Raw genomic sequence first — 20768 nt, forward strand, 5'->3', positions numbered from 1 at the left:
CATTGGGGGAGGTTTTTCTTTGGTTGAACCTGGGGCCTCACACATGCTAGGCCAGCACTCTGCTACTGAGCTACCCCCCTCTCTCTCTCTCTTTTCTAGTATGCCATCTTTTTTAAAAAAAAGATTTATTTATTTATTATATGTAAGTATACTGTAGCTGTCTTCAGACACTTTTTCTTCTTGTTCTAGCCTTGCTAGCTCTCTGTAGCTGTCTTCAGAAACCCCAGAAGAGGGCATCAGATCTCATCACAGATGGTTGTGAACCATCATTTGGTTGCTGGGATTTGAATTCACGACATTTGGAAGAGCAGTTGGTGCTCTTAATCGCTGAGCCATCTCTCTAGCCCCCTTATTATGCTATCTTAATACATCTGGAATAGTATCTCTTTGTGGTTTTGGTTTCTATCATCTTAACGAGTAGTGATAGTAAACGTATTTCATGTTGGTACTGGTCACGCTCAGCACACACAAATGTAGACAAGTACTGGCAAGACTAGAAGAGGGCGGGCATTTTGGAGAAAATTTGATTCTAATCCCTTGGCTGTTTTGCCCTTTTATTGTTTAATCATACGAAGCAACTATATTGTATATTCAAGATGATAGTTTTTAGTGAAATATATGCTTTGCAAATTTTTCTCACTTTGTAGATTCTCTTTATTTTATTGATAATGTTCTTTAAAGTATACCCATTTTAAAATTTGATGACTCCAGTCTGTTCATTTTCTTAGAGGAAAAGTTCTTAGCCTTTTGTAATTCAGTATTTTATTAATTTCTTTTATGATTACTGTGACCAAATATCTTACAAGGAACAAATTAAGGGAGGGAGAATTTATTTTGGCTTTCGGTTTGAGAAGATTTTGTCCATTGTGGTGGGGAAGGCATGGGGCAGCTAGTTTCCATATGTGGTGGCAGGAGCTTGCCTCCGTTATTCATTTTACTGACATTGACCAGAAAGCAGAGTTGGGCTGTGATCCTTAAGACCATCCCACAATGACTTTTGTCCTGCAGCTAGGCTCTACCTCCTAAAGGTTCCATAACTTCATCCCCAAAGTATCACAGCTGGGAACCAAGCTTTACAACACAAGAGCCTGCAGGTAACATTTCAGACTCAAATCATAAACATATGCTGTCAGTGGTGACAAAAGCAGACGTCTTTTCATAGACTCCCTCTAAGGCAGAAGTTCCTGCCTATTCATAGCTTATTGAGAATTTTATCATGAGAAGATAGTGTACTTTGTCACACTTTTCTTACATTTATTAAAACAATCCTATTGTTTATTGTCTTTTTCTTTATCCCATCAATATGGTTTATTACATTAAATGATTTTTTAAAAAAACATATCAAGCCAATCTTGTGTTCTCAGGATAAGGCCTACTTGGTCACCATGAGTGATTCCTTTTGTGTATTTGGTAGCATTTTTATTGAGCACTTACATGCTCTTATTCTAAGGACTGTTGCCTTAGGGTTTTAATAAATATCCTTGTGGAATATTTGACTTGCTTGTCAAATGAGTTAGCAGTGTTTTCTTTATTGTTCTCTGAAAAGTTTTGTAAAGGATTGGTATTATTTATTTTTTAATTTTTTTTGTAAATTTTACCAATAAACAGTCTGGTCCTGAGCTCTTCCTCTTGTGAGAAATTTTCTGATCGCTAATTCAGTCTTTTTACTTATGAAAGGTTTGTGGGGGGCTGGTGAGATGGCTCAGTGGGTAAGAGCACCCGACTGCTCTTCCAAAGGTCAGGAGTTCAAATCCCAGCAACCACATGGTGGCTCACAACCATCTGTAACAAGATCTGACGCCCTCTTCTGGAGTGTCTGAAGACAGCTACAGTGTACTTACATATAATAAATAAATCTTAAAAAAAAAAAAAAAAAAAAAAAAAGAATACGGTGAATTCTTTAAAAAAAAAAAAAAAAAGAAAGGTTTGTGGATTTTTGTCTTGAGTCAACTGGGAAGTTTATCTGCTTTGAGGAATTGTCCCACTTGTCTATAATACCTCATTTATTGCTGACATTTTTTTTTTTTAGTAGTAATGTGATGGATAAAATGATACAGTTCTGCCCATGGACATTTAACTCAGAGCAGAGCAGTGTTCAATAATGTTAAGGTACTATTCATGTTACTGATATTATAAATATCCATTTGAATGTTTATTTTTACATTAAAAAGCTAGGATACTGAGGGCTTATTTTATTTGAGAGTTGTTGGAACATTCTGTGGTGTGGTGCCTCTCTGCCTTGATTGGAAGATACTCAGCAAAGCAGCTCCTTTTCAGCAGTTGTCAGCGCTCCCTCCCTCATGGCAGCTGCTGTAAATACTATGGATGTGCTCAGTAAGCTACCCTCTATATGACTCCAGAAGACAGTGCACCTGTTCAAACAGCTTGTGGCAGGCCTTTTGCCATTGCCAACCTCAGTACACTCTTAGCACCTTTCTCACCCAGGCCAGTGTGGGAGTGCTTTCCATGGTGACCCAGCAGAAGCCTTAGAATGGGGCCAACACAATCCCCTGTTTGCATGAAGGGCTGCGGAGTGACTGATGCAGAGCTCCCTTACCACACATCCGCTAGCTGACTACATGAGCAGAGTTTGCTTTTCAAATCATCCTGGGACTACTCTCTTGTACTGCCTCCTGCTAGTGTATATTAATTCCACTAAAAGGATTTTCTCAAGCAGTCTTGTCTCCTTTTGATCTTTATCATCAGTAGAGCAGGCTGAGATGGTATCATGGAGACAATGACAGTAGATAGGTAGCTGTGGCAAAGGCAGCATGGGTAGTGGTGGTAGTTGTGGCTGCAGGGGTAGCAGTGGCAGCAGGGGTGGTGGTGGGAGGAGGAGTGGTGGCAGTAGTAGCAGTAGTAGCCAGAGCATGGCTGGGGAGTTCCAGAGAGCAGCAGGGAAGAAACAGTGAAGAACAGAGATGCCAGGACAGATACCAGAGACTGCAGGTTCCAATTGCCAGAAGAATCCCAGGGATGTTCCAAGATTTAAGGGCCAGTTCTGACACTGTAGGCAGGAGTGCTGTAATAGTTCTATTGTAGTAGCTGAGAGTCCCAACCCCCTGTCTTTCCCTGGTATTGTAACACAGCAGTCAACATCTGCCTTTGCTGCTTACTGCTACTGGAAGCTGGTGATGGCAACAGCTGCCAAGTGTCAGGTACACTGGTGGTTAAAGGCCAGGGCAATGAGCTTCTAGCTAAGTGTCTAGAAGAGTAATTTGCTGGCTTCTAACTGGTGTAGTAGGCCTCTGACTCTTAGACCTGAAGTTGTCAACCTCAAGAATTCTGGTCTAGCTCCTAGGTCATGGGTATTCAAGGCTCTAGGGCTGTCACACTAGAAGAACCTCTTTACCTCTTCACTTCTAAACAGCTTCTATTCAGGTAGAGCAACAGGATGCAGGCAGCAGATAGCATCAGCAATGTTCCCTCATTCATTCTTGATTTTTACCAATCTGAATCTTGTTTCCCTTCTTCTTGAAGCCTACCTAAAGGTTTGTCAGTTTTAAAAATATTTACAAAAAGCCATTTTTTGCATAATTAATATTTTCTCTTTCTAGTGTCTATTTCATTTATTTCTGTCCTGTCTTTGTAATTTTACCTTTGATTTCTTATAACATTGAGTGACATAGTTGTTGCCATTGCTTGGTAGTTTTATACAGATTCTTTTCCTTCTTTCTTCCTTTCTTCCTTCTTTCCTCCCTCCTCCCCTCCCTCCTTTCTTTCCTTTTCTTCCTTCCTTTTTCTTTTCCTTCCTTTTCTTTCTTTCCCTTTCTCTTCCTCTCTCTCTCTCTCTCTCTCTCTCTGCCTGTCTCTCTGTCTCTCTCTCTGTCTGTCTGTCTCTCTCTCTCTCTCTCTCTCTGTGGTGTATATGTGATTAGGTCTGTGCATATGGATACCTGAGGTCAATGTTGGGTGTCTTCTTCATTATTTTCTACTTTATTTTTTGAGAGAGGACCTCTTACAGAACCTAGAGCTCACTTATTTGACTAGGTTGGCTGGCCAGAGATCTTCAGGGATCTCCTGTTGCTATCTTCCCAGATTATAGACATGTGCCTTGTGCCCAGGTTTTATGTTGGTGCTGGAGAATTCAAACGCCAGCACAGCAAGTACTTAACTGAATGTGCTATGTGTGCAGCTTCCAAGTGTTCTGCTACTTTATTAGTAATTTGTTTTATTTTGTTTATTATTGGAGTCTTCTGTTGTTATGATAGAATTCCCCGTTGTTACTTTCAATCCCACCAGCTTTTACTTCATATAACTTGGTGCCCATTGTTTAGGTGCATGTAGGTAAAATTGTTGCATTCTCTTTGTAGAGTGGTTATTTTTCTATGTAAGATGTCTGTCTGGGTCTTGAGTAGCGTGGTGTGATGGCTATTCATGCTTGTCATCTTGACACACTTATGAAGAGGGACCTTCAGATGAGGAATTGCTTCTATTGGACAGGCCTGTGGACATATTGTTGTGCCATGAGACATTCATGAAACCCAAAAGGACCACCAAGGAGCCAAATCCAATGTAATGGAATTAGGGTTTCTTTTCAAGCTCAAACTTGGGCCACAGCACCGCCTCTAACACAGTAGAATGGGAGGAGACCCAAGCCCAGTTTTAGGCAAGCATTTATAGAGGCAAAAAGTTATCTAGCCTGGTAGACATCTGACTGGGGGCCATTATGGCCTTTAATGTAAGTGGCTGGTGCTGGGAACCAAACCATAAATTTAACTTCTGCTTTCCTCCTGATTGGTGGTTGTTAGGAAGTGAAGTGTCAGGGGCAGGCTTGTAATCTGGAAGTAAAGATTTGTTGTTGAATAACCTGGATACTGGTGCTAGACACTGGTCTTGTTATAGGGTAGCCTGGAAACTGGTACTCGGTACCGCCCTGTTAGTTACCTTGAGTTCAACCTTAGGTCAGGTTCTCTAAGATGGAGTATGAATCCAAAAGATTTGGTCTCTCAGTATCTGTGGGGGAATTTTCTTGATTACTGATTGGGTCAGAGAGGGCCTAGTGTACTGTGTGCCACTCCTGGGTAGGTTGTATGGGGGAAGGTACATGAGCCAGTTAGCATCATTACTGCATTGTCTATATGTTAGTACCTGCTTTGGCTTCTTTCCCTGACAGATTACATCCTGTAACCTGAGATAAACTCTTCCTCCCTAAATTGCTTTTGGTAACAGTGTTTATCACAGCAACAGAAAGCAACCTAGAACAAGGGATCACTGTAAGCAAGGATTCTATGAAGTATTATCAATCTTTTTCCATGGTTGGTTTTAAGATTTTTTTTTTTCAAATTAGTATGGGTCACTTCACTGTGATAACTATGAGTGTAGATTTCTTTTTAGTTTCTCATTGTGGAATTCACTTGATTCTTGACTTGTAGCACCTTTGCGTCCAGGAATTTCTCAGCTATTATCTCTTAATGTGATTCTGCTCCTTTCTTTCTCCTTACTGTCTAAACACCCTCTGCTTTGCTGCCATTGTCCTGTCCCTGCTTTGCTGTGCTGTTCATTTGTTACCTCCTTGGTGCGCGCTAGGTGCTTTATGTGCTCTGTCTTCTAGTCTACTCAGGCATTTTCCTAGGTGCACCCAAGCTTCTCCTAAATCAACTGGGTCTTAGTAGCACATGCTTATACTCCAGGCATTTGAGAGGCTGAGATAGGAGTGCTGGAAGAATGAGGCCCGCCTAGATATAGTGAGAGACTCATGTTTTGTTGATAATTTCAAGATGGCTTTGTTTCTTTAAACATAGTAAGTATAGTTCTTTCTTTCTTTCTTTCTTTCTTTCTTTCTTTCTTTCTTTCTTTCTTTCTTTCTTTCTTTCTTTCTTTCCTTCCTTCCTTCCTTCCTTCCTTCCTTCCTTCCTTCCCTTATCTATTTATTTAAATTAATTGATTTTTTTTAACACTCCATATTTTATTTCCCCCCCTCCACCCACCGACTATTCAACATCACATACCTCCCCCCAACCCCCAGTCTCCACATGTATGTCCCCATCCCCACCCCACCTGACCTCTAAACTCCCTGGGGCCTCCAGGCTCTTGAGGGTTAGGTATATCATCTCTGAATGAACACAGACCCAGCAGTCCTCTACTGTATGTGTGTTGGGGGCCTCATAACAGTTGGTGTATGCTGTCTGTTTGGTGATTCAGTGTCTGAGAGATCTCGGGGGTCCAGATTGAGACTGGTGGGCCTCCTACAGGATCACCTTTTTCCTCAGCTTCTTTCAGCCTTCTCTAATTCAACAACAGGGGTCAGCAGCTTCTGCTTGGGTGCAAATATCTGCATCTGACTCTTTCAGCTGCTTGTTGGGCATTTCGGAGGGCAGTCATGATAGGTCCCTTTCTGTGAGCACTCCAGTGCCTCAGTAATAGTGTCAGCCCTTGGGATCTCCCCTTGAGCTGGATCCCACTTTGGGCCTGTTGCTGGACCTTCGTTTCCTCAGGCTCCTCTCCATTTCTGTCCCTGCAGTTCTTTCAGACTAGAACAATTATGGGTCAGAGTTGTGACTGTGGGATGGCAACCCAATTCCTTACTTGATGTCCTGTCTTCCTGCTGGAAGTAGGCTCTGTAAGTTTCCTTTCCCTACTGTCTGGCATTTCATCTAAGTCCCTACCTTTGAGTCCTGAGAGTCTCTCACCTCCCAAGTCTCTGATGAATTCTGGAGGGTTCCCCCAACTTCCTATTTCCTGAGGTTGCCTGTTTACATTCTTTCTGCTGGCCCTCAGGACTTCAGTCCTTTTTCCTCACCCAATACTAGATCAGTTCCCCCTCCCCCCCCACTCCCCTCCCTCTCCACTTTCCCTCCCAGGTCCCTCCCTCCCCACTTGTGATTGCTTTCTTCTCTCTCCCAAGTGGGACTGAGGCATCCTCACTTGGGCACTTCAGCTTGTTTACCTTTTTGAGTTCTGTGGACTGTATCTTGGGTATTCTGTACTTTTTTTTTTTTTTTGGCTAATATCCACTTATTAGTGAGTACATACCATGCATGTCCTTTTGGGTCTGAGTTATCTCACTCAGGATGATATTTTCTAGTTCCATCCATTTGCTTGCAAAACTCAGGATGTCCTCATTCTTAATAGCTCAATAGTATTCCATTGTGTAAATGAACCACATTTTCTGTATCCATTCTTCTATCGTGAGATATCTAGGTTGTTTCCAGCTTCTGGCTGTCACAAATAAGGCCACTATGAACATAGTGGAACATGTGTCCCTGTGGCATGTTGGGACATCTTTTGGGTATATTTCCAAGAATGGTATAGCTGAGTCTTCAGGTAGATCTATTTCCAATTTTCTGAGGAACTTCCAGATTGATTTCCAGAGTGGTTGTACCAGTTTGCAATCTCACCTGCAGTGGAGGAGTGTTCCACTTTCTCCACATCCTCTCCAACATGTGTTGTCACCTGAGGTTTTGATCTTAGCCATTCTGATTGGTGTAAGGTGGAATCTCAGGGTCATTTTGATTTGCATTTCTCTGATCACAAAGGACTTTGAACATTTCTTTATGTGCTTCTCAGCCATTCGAGATTCCTCAGTTGTAAATTCTCGGTGTAGTTCTATACCCCAGTTTTTGATTGGATTGTTTGGTTTCTTTGGTGATTAATTTCTTGAGTTCTTTATATATTTTGGATATTAGCCCTCTATTGGATGTGGGGTTAGTGAAGATTTTTTTCCCAATCTGTAGGTTGCCAGTTTGTCTTATTGACTATGTCCTTTGTCTTACAGAAGCTTTTCAGTTTCATGAGGTTCCATTTATCAGTTCTTGATCTTAGAGCATGAGCCATTGGAGTTCTGTTTAGGAAATTTCCCCCTGTGCCAATGAGTTCAAGGCTCTTTCCTATTTTCTCTTCTATTAGTTTCAGTGTATCTGGTTTTATGTTGAGGTCCTTGATCCACTTGGACTTGAGCTTTGTACAAGGTGACAAATATGGGTCTATTTTCATTCTTCTATATACAGACAGCCAGTTATACCAGCACCATTTATTGAAGATGTTTTCTTTTTTTTTCATTGTATATTTTTTGGCATCTTTGTCAAAGATCAAGTGACCGTTAAGTGTGTGATTTTATTTCTGGGTCTTCAATTCTATTCCATCGATCAACATGTCTGTCTCTGTACCAATATCATGCAGTTTCCGTCACTATTGCTCTGTAGTAAAGCTTGAGGTCAGGGAAGGTGATTCCCCGAGCTGTTCTTTTATTGTTAAGAATTGTTTTCGTTATTCTGGGTGTTTTGCCTTTCCAGATGAATTTGAGACTTGGTCTTCCCATGTCTTTGAAGACTTGTGTTGCGATTTTGATGGGGATTGCATTGAATGTATAGGTTGCCTTTAATGTGGTGCTATAATCTGCAGTACATATTTGCTTTTCCTGTTGCTTGTTTCTGCTGGTGCTTATAATGTCATATATCCTTTTGTTCCTGGTTAACTTTGTGTGCTGTTATTATCCTGGAAAAACTCATGTGAGGATTCCTTGAGTACCCAGGATAATTAGGGGAACTTTTTTTTTTTTTCTTCAAGATTCTTTAGGACATTACTGATGTAGATGCATTTAAAATTGTATGAATAGATTGAATTTTCTTTCACTTAACAAATTTATCTGAAATTAAGATTAAGATAATCATATATTCCAGATGTGGTGGCAGATGGTTTTAGTCCCAGCACTTGGGAGGCAGAGGCAGATGGATGTCTGTGAGTTTGATGCCAGCCTGTTCTACAGAGTGAGTTTACAGCCAGGGCTTCACAGAGAAACCTTGTCTCAAAAACCAAAAAACAAAACAAAAAAGATAACCATTTGCTAGAGATTAAGATGAGGAGAAGGGAATGTGGTAACAAAGGGATTGTATGAGGGGCCTTTGATAATGGTAGGATTCTGTATTTTGATTATGATCACAGTATCAATAAATGTGCACAGAAATATATATGTATATATATATATACATATATATATACACACATACATTTGTGTATACATATATATACACACATACATTTGTGTATACATATATATACTGGCAACATTTCTATAAACTGTATAGATTATACTGATATCATATACACATTGTAGCTATTGTACCATTGTTAAGCAAGGTGGTAACGCTAGAGATGAATGAGTGGATGCTGCATAGGACTTCCCTGTACTTATTCTTGCAACTGCTTTTGAACCTATATTTGTTTCAAATTGAAAATTTGAAAAGCAAAATGTCTTATAACCTGACTCATATGCTTCATAGATTGAGACATTTAAGTACCTAGATTTTAATAAAAGACAGTTACCAAAGACCTCTTTAAATTGTATTGAGTTTAAAATTTGTATTACTATTAATTAGTGTGAACATTATCTTTGAAAAACAGCTTCATGTAAGCAAAGTTTGGAAAGAGAATGTGTATCTGCCTTGGCATCAAGCTTCTGGTGAAGGTCCAAACCTTACCTGCCTGCAGTATAGGAACTCAGCCATCACAAGTTTGGTGTATAGGGGCAGAAAATGTAGTCTTACACGGGACTTAGATACCCAGAAACCCTACAAGCCATGAGAAATAGAACAGAACCATTGCTGCCAAGTGTTTTTCTATGACTGTTGGAGTATGAGGGATAGCAGCATTGTTATTTAATGTTGAACTTGGAGAGTTATGGGATAATGTTTTTATGGTAACTATAGTTTATCTAGAGAAACATAGATAAGTGATCTTTTATTACTTAAAACTGTTTTGAATTGCAGGAAATGAAATAAATACTAACATGGAGGACAGTTTCAACACCACATCATCAGCATCTACCTTCACTCTTCAGAGTTCTTCAGAGACAATGGTTTCTATTCAGCTCCTCGATTTCAGAACAAGTTTACTTGAAGCACTAGAAGAGCTGCGTATGAGAAGGGTGAGCCCCTCTTAAGGATTTGAAGAGAAAGCTTTGATGTTTTGCATTTTTTCTTTTTACAAAAGAAGTCCCCAAACAGCCACTTATTTATAAAGAAAAACATATAGGTTTGTGGAATTGGTTCTCTCCTTCTTTTCTCACATGGGTTCTGGGGATCAAACTTGACTCATCATGTATGCATGGCTACTGCCTCTACTCACTGAGCCATTTCCACAGCCCAACACTAAGAAAGAGGGAGGGAAGGAGGGAGGGAGGGAGGGAGAGAGAGAGAGAGAGAGAGAGAGAGAGAGAGAGAGAGAGAGAGAGACACCAAGCATGCACATAGGCCAATTTTCTTGATTGAGTTGATTGAGTGAGAGGGTCCAGTTCACTATGGGGGTATAAGAGTCTGAACAAGCTAGAGAAAGCAAACCAATAAGCAGCACTCCTTTATTACCTCTGCCTCAGTTTCTTCTTCCAGGTTCCTGCCATCATGTCCTGTCTTGAATTTCATGGGCTAGATTAAATAAACTCCTTTTTCTTCCTCTTCTTTCTCCTCCTCCTCTTCCTCTCTTTCTTTCTTTCTTTCTTTCTTTCTTTCTTTCTTTCTGTTGTTGTTTTTCAAGACAGGGTTTCTCTGTGTAGCCCTGGCTGTTGGCTGTCCTGGAACTCACTTTGTAGACCAGGCTGGCCTCAAACTCAGAAATCTGCCTGCCTCTGCCTCCCAAGTGCTGGGATTAAAGGAGTGGGCCACCACTGCTTGGCTAAACTTCTTCTTCTTTTTTTTTGTTTTTTTTTTTTTTGTTTTTGTGTTTTAGAGACAGGGTTTCTCTGTGTAGCCCTGGCTGTCCTAGAACTCACTCTGTAGACCAGGCTGGCCTCGAACTCAGAAATCCGCCTGCCTCTGCCTCCCGAGTGCTGGGATTAAAGGCGTGCGCCACCACGCCCGGCTTAAACTTCTTTTTTTCAAGTTGCATTTGGATGTGGTGTTTGTGCTGGCTAATTTTTATGTCAATTTAATACAAACTAGATTCATCTGAGTGAATGGAATTTCAATGGAGAAAATGCCTCAATAAGACCCAGCTGCAGGGAAGCCTACAGGGCATTGATGTATTAAGGTCCCGGCCCATTGTGAGTGGGACTTTTTCAGAAGATCCTTAATTTTGGTCCTGTGTTCCCTTCTCTTTCTTGCCTCACATTTTCCACATTATTTAATCCTTCCTGCTCCATTATTTCACTTTTCCCTTTATCTTTCTGTGTTCTGTTTTCCTTTCCTTGAAAGTTCACCACAGACCCTTACTAATTTTCTGATCTCTGTGGGTATTTCAAATGAAACACATCTATCTATCTATCTATCTATCTATCTATCTATCTATCTATCTATCTATCTATCTATCTATCTTTACCACAAGTGGTACTGTAGGCTTTAAAAAAATTTTTTTTCCAAAATGTTTTATAGAATATATTTTGGTCATATTCTTTCCCCTCACCCAACTCCTCCCAGATCCTCCTATTTTTTACTGACCCAACTTCATATTCTTTCTTTCTTAAAAACAAACAAAACCTCAAACAAACACAAAAACAAAACAAAAAGTACACACACAAGTGCCTGCACACATACAAAAGCATACACATATGTGCGCTTGGAGTTGGGTGGGACTTAATGTCTGTTTCAGTTCTACATATTGGGATTTTGTCTGGTTTGAGCTTGTGCAGGTCTTGTGCATGCTGTTGTAGTTTCTGTGAGTTCTTATGTTTCAGCCCCATTGTATCTGGAAAATACTGTTTCCTTGAAGTCAACTATTACCTCTGGCTCTTAAAATTTTTCCAGCATCTCTTCCATGTAGATCTCTGAGTCTTGAGGGGAGGAAGAAATGCACACATTTAAAGATTTCAATGTTAACATCCATAAATAATATGTTTTCCAGTTTTAAGAGACTAGTCTTACCATGCAACCCTGGGTGGCCTGGTATTGTTGAGTAGACCAGGCTAGCCTTGAAATTCACCTGCCTGTGTCTCCCTGGTGCCAGGACTAAAGGTGTGCATTATCATGCTGTGCTATATTGGTAATGATATAATTTGGAACAATGGGGTGCTTTAAATTAATAAAGATATACAAATTAACAATCTGAATCAACAAAATAGTTCATATTGAATCCATAGTATGTGCACTGTAGAATTTTGATTCCATTTCTTATTTGTTTTGAGGCAGAACCTCCTGTCGCCAGGCTTGCCTTGAACTGGTGAAGCCAAGGATGGCCTTAAGTTCCTGATCCTCCTGCTTCTGTCTCTGAAATGCTAGATTTTAGACATGCACCACTGCTTGCTGGGGACTGAACTCGAGGGCTTCATTTACGCTAGGCATGCTTACTGTCAATTCATCCCAAGTCTTAGATTTCATTCTGATATATAATGTTGACAGACAGATCCATGGGATTACTGATAAGGAATAGAGATGATCAGTAATAGCACAGGGCTCACAAATTTAGGATTTGGGTGGCTGGCATATGACTTGAGTGGCGTAGGAATTAGGTTGAATTGAATGCCTACATTGTATTGAAAACAACATAGAAATTCCTATTTCAGTGTGGGATTTGAAAGTTTTAAAGCAAGATATATTTTTGATCCAAATCAGTTGTATAATGAAAACGAAAGATCTTCACCAGTAAAGCCTTGAGACTATTAAAATATTCTTTCACTTTATGTGCTTTTATAAACCATTTCTGGGTTGTACTTTGAGCTGATTCAAGTTTTGTGGGTACAACATGCCATTCAAGTAAACAACTATGTTACCACATAGTATCATTATGATAAAATTATAAATAAAAATTACTTTACAAAAAAATATGTTAAGTATCCAAATAGTAATAAGTCCTTGGGGGTTCTAAGGACAAAATTCAACTGAATTTTGGGTAGTCTAAAATAACAAATGATTTGCTAAGGAAGCTGAGTGAACACTGGACACACAGTAGTGTAATATGTAGCAAATAATCTTACACTACCTTTTGGTGCCAGAAAATCAGTACAGTTACTATTATTACAGTCTTAGAGCACATACCTTTATTTACACAGAAAACTGATAAATGGATATTAGCCACATTGCTAAGAGTAGCATTTTTATATATTTATACTTTCATGACATTTTAGCTTCATGTTTTCTACTAACCTTTTTTTAAAATTTTTATTATTTAGCTTTTATGTTTTTCTTCGTTCATCATGAAACTTTTAAAAGTTTTAATAAAATATCTTTTAATATTGTCAATGAAAGAAAATAAATTTAGCAAGAAAAATCCTATCTTCCAAGTTCAATAAAGTATCCTAGACTATAGAACCCTAAAAGTGTTTATTTTTTATTAGATGCCTTAGGACTACAAGGATTTAAGTGTTTTTACAAAAAACAATAAAGGAGGAGTAATTTGATGGTTTATTTACTCTTTATAACCTTTAGAAAGTGTTGTGGTTTTTTAAAGTGCTTGCTTCAGGCTGTAGTTTTACAAGATGGGCTGTGTGTTGGTCAGACCCTTTCAATTCTTGACCCTGAACAGATTTAGGGACATAGCACATACAGCGGGCACATGTTCAGGAAGCCCAAACTGTAGCTGGGCTCTTTTACTCTCCTTTCCATTTATAATCTGTGTTCTCTAGAATTGCTCAATTCAGTTTCTCTATGTTGTTTCATAAAATAGTATGTATTCTCTTATATATTTTCTTAGTCTAATTAGCCAAAAGTTATTCATAATATCTCTGATACTGATAAAAATACCTATAAGTTCATTTTCTAATAGTATTGAAGCTACTGTTTTTATATTAGCAAGTTATTAGGAAGTTTTATGATACAGAAATTCTTTAAACATTCCTGTTGTTTTTTAAATTATTCATTTTTGCTTTTAATTATGTGTGTGTCTTTGTGAGTATGTGGATTTGAGTGCAGGTCCCAGTGGAAGTAAGAGGGATCAGATTTCCCTGGAGCTGGAGTCACAGGCAGTTGTGAGCCACCTGACCTAGGTGCTGGGAAGTGAAACTCAGATCCTCTTTACGTTATGCCATCTGTCAGCCCTCACATCAGTTCTTCATTTTTATGTTTTTCATACATCAACTATTTCTAATTTTTATTTGAAAATGTTCTACCAAACTCAGAATGTACTTGTATGCACACAAAAGGTTTTTAAAACCTTAAAAAAGGGGGCAGGATCAGATATGGGAGGATATTGGGTAGATGTATAGAAGGTCAGGAAATTGAACAGAGGTGTGTAGCAATGCGGGATAGGGAACTGGGGATAGCCAACAGAAAGTCCCAGACACCAGGAAAGCAAGAGACTCCCAGGACCCAACGGGGATGACATTAGTTGAAATGCCCAACAAAGGGAGAGAGAACCTGTAGAGACCATATCCAGAGGTTAGGCACTACCCCCAGTTGAGAGATGGGGCCCCACCCTTCTCAAAATTTTAACCCAGAATTGCACCTGTCTAAAGGAAATACAGGGACAATGAGTGGAGCAGGGACTGAAGGAAAAGCCATCCAGAGACCGCCCCACCTGGGGATCTATCCCATATGTAGCCACCAAACCCAGACACTATTGCTGATGCCAAGAAGTGCTTGCTGACAGGAGCCTGATATGGATGTTGCCTTAGAGGCTCTGCCAGAGCCTTACCGATACAGATGTGGATGCTTACAGCCAACTATTGGACTGAGCAGGGGGATCCCAATGGAGGAGTTAGGGGAAGGACTGACGAAGCTGAAGGGGTTTGCAACTCTATTTGAAGAACAACAATATCAACCAATCATACCCCACCCCCACCCCCTAGAGCTCCCAGGGACCAAACCACCAACCAAAGAATACACATGGAGGGATCCATGCCTCCAGCTGCATATGTAGCAGAGGATGGCCTTGTCTGGCATCAAAGGGAGGGGAGGCCCTTGGCCCCATGAAAGCTTGATACACCAGTGTAGGGGAATGCTAGGGTAGTGAGGTGGGAGTGGGTGGGTGGATGGGGGAGCACCCTTGTGGAGGCAGAGGGGAGGGGGCTGGGATGGGGGATTTTTGGAGAGGAAACCAGGCAGGGGTATAACATTTAAAATGTAAATAAACCAAATAACCAATAAAAATTTAAAAAAGAGAATGTAGTATTTAAGAGACTTTGGAGAAAGATAATTTTGGGTCAAGTACAAGCTCTAGAATTAAGACTGCCTATAGTCTCAGTTATTTGGTTGGTCTTGAGGTCCTTCTCTGACATTCCTGTAAGCCCAAGTAAATGCCTTCCTCCTCATGCTGGTTAGGTTTTTGTTTTTGTTTTTGTTTTTTTTTTTTTTGTTTGTTTGTTTGTTTTTGAGACAGGGTTGCCCTGGCTGTCTTGAAACTCACTCTGTAGAATTAGAGTTGGCTGGGCTGAGGGAAGAGGAAAGAGGAATTGCCTCCATCAGATGGCCTATGGGCATATCTGTGGGAGCATTTTCTTGACTGATGATTGATTGGGAGTATCCAGCCCATTGTGGGTGCTATCACCCCTCAGAAGGAAGCCAGTAAGCAGTGCTGCTCCATAGTCTCTGCCTTAGGTCCTGCCTCCATGTTCTTGTTTTGAGTTGTTTCCTTGGCTTTCCTTGTTGCTGGAATATAAACTTGAGCTGAAATAAACCCTTTCCTTTCCTAAGTTGATTTTGGTCATGGTATTTCTCACAGTACCAGAAAGCAAACTAGGGCACTGAGAAACTATCCTTTTGGTTCCTCCATTTCTTTAGCTAAAGTAGCAAGAATACCTGTTTTATAAAAATTATCTTCTGAATCAATCAATATATACATATAACCAAGAACAACATCATGATAACATCTTACAGTCTACCTACTAAAAATAGTATAACCACACTGACATGATGGAAGCATTTACTTCTACATTGAAAATATTTTGAAGATTTATTTATTTTATGTGTTTGAGTGTTTTGCCTGGTGCTCTGGAAGTTCAGAAGAGGATGTCTGATGTCCTGGAATTGGAGTTAATTGTGAGCCACCATGTAGGTGCTAGCAGATGAACCCAAGACCTCTGCTGAACAACATGTGCTCTTAACTGCTGAGCCACCTCCAGCCCTCTACTGCATTTTAACACAGCTGTTTTGGGAAGAAATACATGCATATAGTATATAATGTACATAAGTGTATTTATTTTTAAATAGTCTTCCATTATTACTCAACCTGGCCTTGAACTTGAACTCCTCTGTCTCCCTCTTGAGTAGGTGAGTTAACAGACATGTATTACTATCTCCGGCCAGCCAGCTTTAATTATAATAATGTATTACTGCAAGAGATTCTAATGTCGCCTTCATTTTACATATAATATTGGCATTTGTTAACATGCATTTCCTTTCTGCTTTCTATTTTAGAGAAAGCCTGGTTCTGTCTTAGAGTTCACTTTTCATTGGTGTGAGCCAGATAATCATCATTGGTGGTAGTTATTCATAAAGTACTCTCCCACAAGTGACTGCTTTTAGAGAGTGCAAGTAATTCCCTTATGACAACGAGATAATAGGGGATGCATATTTGGAAGCTTCTGGGAAAGGTTATCTTTTTATTAAGATAGTGCATTTTTTCTTTGAAGACACTTCTGTTATTATTTTATTGTGTGTGCTCATGCTATAGCATGTGTGTGATGGTCAGAGGAAAACATTGTGGACTAGGTTATTCCCTTCTACTTTGACGTGGATTCTAGGGATTGAACTAAGATCATAAGGCTCTAAAATATATTATGCCTGTTCTCCTAAGTCTTGGTATTACAGGTGTGTGCCAGCATTCCAAACCTCTGGCCAGACTCTACATTACTTGATTGATATAGGTCCACAGTCCTCTGCTGGATTTATACATTTAATTTGCAAAATGCCAGGTTTTCCCCCTTTGAGTTCGAAGATGTATCATGTCTGTCTCTCTAGAAAGAGCTGGAATGAAATGCCTGAACTTTTAATTTTCATGGCATTCTTTTTCTTTTCAACTTAGAAAGCAGAGACTCAATATGAAGAGCAGATTGCTAAAATTATTCTGGAGACACAAGAACTGAAATGGCAAAAGGTAAGCACTCCTCTCCCAGATTCTCATCTTTAGCATCTTTGAAATACATTCCCAGGACTGGAGAGACTGCTCAGTGGTCAGGACCACCTGTTGCTCTTACCGGTGCTCTTTCCCAGCACCCAGATAGAGTTCACTATCATTCATACTCTAGTTCCAGGGGATCTGCCCTCTTCTGGCCTCTGCAGCCTCCAGGCGTGGACATGGTATATATACTACATGTAGGCAAAACATTTATACATATAAAATGAAATAAAGTAAATCTTATATCTAATTCTTACAACAAAATTAATTTTTAGATTTCTTACATATATTTGGAGGTGGTGCATCATTTAAAACATGGGCTACGGACAGTTCACACCACAATTGTTGAAGATATTTGTGGCTTCAGAATTTTAAAGCTTTCTGATATTACACTGAGGTCAAGTCTGCTGAAAACTTCTGTTTTTATCTAACAAACCCTCTAGTATGGGAAGGGAATAATTGTTTTTGAAAGTACTGAAAGCTCAGAGGTAGAACCATGTTTCCCCAGGGTGGTGTTATATCATGTAATCAAATAGAAATCTGTACTCTCATCTACATTATAGCATTAATGATAGCACTTGATATACCTTTTTATCAAAGTAAAGTTAACACATATAAAGAATGAAGATTAGGGTGATGGTTCCTCTCCTTAAGGGTATATCTCAGACAAAGACTTCAAATTACAGAGTTTAAATTTGACTAGAAATTATGGGAAAGTTTAAGGTAGGACTAGCCCCCAGAGTTGTACAGAATATGGGAGTAACCATGGCAGGATTATTTGAGGGACAGGTCTACAGTCCTATTCGTGGAGGGAGAAAACAGGTGAGTATTAAATACAAGTTGAATTATGAGTAGATTTTAAAAGGCAACTTGTGCTTGGTTTCTGAGTTTTTTTGAGACTGTGTCTCTCTGTGTCCAGTCTGGTTTTGAACCATCCTAGTAATCTTCCTGCCTGCTTTCTGAAGAGCTGGAACTAGGGGTATTTTCAACTGCACCTAGCTGCATCTCTTTTTCAGTTAGGAAGAATCAACAATATTAAATTTAGAATAGGAGGAGATGGAGAGACTGTTCTTCCAGAGGACCCAGATTCAGTTCCAGTACCTCTATGATGACTCACAACTCTCTCTAACTCCAGTTCTAGGAGATGCAGTGCCCTCTTCTGGCCTCTGAAGGTACTAGCCATGCAAGTGATGCACAGGCAAAAATTTAGTTTTTGCAGGCAAAAACTCAAACACATAAAAATATTTAAAATTCAGTAATTCAGCTGGGCAGTGGTGGCGCACGCCTTTAATCCCAGCACTTGGGAGGCTGAGGCAGGTGGATTTCTGAGTTCGAGGCCAACTTGATCTACAGAGTGAGTTCCAGGACAGCCAGGGCTACACAGAGAAACCATGTCTCAGAAAAACAAAACAAAACAATATGTATATATAAATAAGTAAATAAATAAATAAAAAATTTAAAAAAATCCAGTAATTCTCTAAATCAAAAAATGCAATATAATTCTTTCAAAACTAGCAGGAGCGTGTTTTGGAGTACTTAGGCTGATTCCAAGGCATGTACAGAATAAATATAGAGGAATAGCCTGGAAAGTATTGGAGCAAAAAAGGATGTTGTAGTGAGACTTTGACCCATGAACATATTATAAAGCTACAATAATTACAATAGGGCTAGTGAGATGGCTCAGTTGGTAAAGGCACCTACTGCCAAACCTGATGCTAGAGTTCAGTCCTCTAACTCCCCAGCCTGTGAGCTCCACACATGTGTGCATGCACACATATACATACATATGTGCACAAATAAAGATTTAAAAAGTTAAAATAGCTCTGTTGTATATAGGAATATATTTTAGTAAACATACCATAATAGAGTCCAGAAACAGCCAAATAGTATAATGACTTAATTAATGATAGACCTAACTTTCAGGTCTACAAGGAATAGTAGATTAGTAAATAAATAGTATTAAAGCTGTGTTTCGTCGGGTGTGGTGGCACACGCCTTTAATCCCAGCACTCCAGAGGCAGAGGCAGGCGAATTTCTGAGTTCGAGGGCAACCTGGACTACAAAGTGAGTTCCAGGACAGCCAGGGCTATACAGAGAAACCCTGTCTCGAAAAAAACCAAACCAAACCAAAACAAAAAAAAGCTGTGTTTTACTGGGAGAAAAATAAAGTCAGATTCCTATAATACTTTCCAAACTTGTATAAATGAAGAAACTGTCCTACACTGTCAGCATTATGAATAAGAATTACTGAGCTGTGTTGATCAGAAATATCATCAAACAACCTGTTAAAACAGCTGTATTTATTAGAACTGATCATATTGAGAACATTTCATAGTCTCGAGTTTTCAAAAGGGCGACATGGGAATGAGAATATAAAGAGGGTTTTTGGGTTTAGGTTCCAGTGCATTTAAATATAATTTTAAATTGGGATTGATTGGGATTGACAAATTTGTGATGCAATATTTTAGGTTAGGTCAAGGTAACAGTGTGAGGATCTTGAAGCAGGTTTTGAGAATGAAGTATTGTGTTATGAAACCAAGTAAGCATCTTAGCTTATGCATTGGTCCAAAACAAACAGCGATACAGTTTTGCTTAGTTTAAAAAATGTTCTTATTAAAAACTCTTAGGAACACGTTTTCTGACACAAACTAAATGATTTTGAGACTGGTATTCTCAGAACCTCTTAGCTCTGAATGTTCTGTTCTTTTCAAGTACTTTCAGTTCTTAGTACTCCTTCTTCAGCTTGACCTGGGGAGGAGACCATTATTATTTGGAATGTAATAAATCAAATCTATACTGTTTTATGAAGTCATGGTAGCAGGTATGGTTGATTCTGGAGGTGGATAATTGTATTACATATGATATATATATACATATATAATGTTATAGTATATATTACATATAATATATACTATATATGTGTGTGTGTTTCCTGTCTTTTTTGATCATTGGTTCATTAGACAGAACAGTATCTATAAAAGCATTTAACATGCCAACATGGAAAATGCCAAGGAAAAAGATCATTATTGGGCTGTAGATTACTCATAAATTAGTAGCTAAGAGTACCCATTAAACCAAGACAATAAGAAGCTATCTCCAAGTCACAATTCCAATTTATTGTTGGTATCCTCCCACAGGTGGCCAGGAATTCAGAAAACAGTATTCAGGTTAATGACGTTGGAGATGTCATTTAAGAAATAATATGCATTCTCTCATTGAAGGTTCTGGATTGTTAACAAGGAGGAAATAAAATACACAGGCATGCATAATGAATTAAAAACCTCGTAAAGTATTGCAGTTGGCGACTCTGATGATCTAGATTAGGAGTCCACATGCGTTTTATGTTTAGAACCATATGGTAAATATTTCTGACTTTGTGGAGCAGATAGCCTTTCATCACAGCTGTTTAACAGCCATGGGTAGTGCTTAGATAAGTAAGTATGTTATTCCTTTCTGATTTTTTCTTTTAAACTATTTAAATTTTCAAAAGAATTCTTAGCTTACTGGTCATACAAAACAGGTAGCTGGTCAAAGCTGGCCTGCAGGTCTTAGTTTGTTGGTTTATCCATCCATCTTTCCTTCCCATCTCTTTTCCTTTCTCCCTCTTTCTCTCCCTCCCTCCCTCGCCTCTCCTTCCTTCCTTCCTTCCTTCCTTCCTTCCTTCCTTCCTTCCTTCCCAGTCTTAGAAGGTGGAGACAGCGGGAGGGCATGAAATGAATAGCACAGTCTTTCTTTAAGACTGCAGATATAGTGACAGCTTCTGAATTAGTGACAAGGTGTTACAAGGTTTTCTAGTAGAAATGCTGATAAAGTGAGTGTTGTGTCACTACAGAGCCTATTTGGAGACTTTC

At 39.4% G+C, this 20768-nt stretch overlaps 1 protein-coding gene across 1 annotated transcript in view; it reads left to right on the forward strand.

Moving 5' to 3' along the window:
- Ccdc73 (coiled-coil domain containing 73) overlaps nt 1-20768 on the forward strand; it is a 113414-nt gene that overhangs the window by 11510 nt on the left and 81136 nt on the right. The window contains exons 2-3 of the mRNA NM_177600.4: nt 9708-9865; nt 16825-16896. Of these exons, the coding sequence (NP_808268.2) occupies nt 9728-9865; nt 16825-16896 (210 nt within the window). The 5' untranslated portion in view covers nt 9708-9727. The remainder of the gene's footprint in view (nt 1-9707; nt 9866-16824; nt 16897-20768) is intronic.

Source organism: Mus musculus, chromosome 2 (genome assembly GCF_000001635.26).
Source record: "Mus musculus strain C57BL/6J chromosome 2, GRCm38.p6 C57BL/6J".
Classification (NCBI taxonomy): Eukaryota; Metazoa; Chordata; class Mammalia; order Rodentia; family Muridae; genus Mus; species Mus musculus.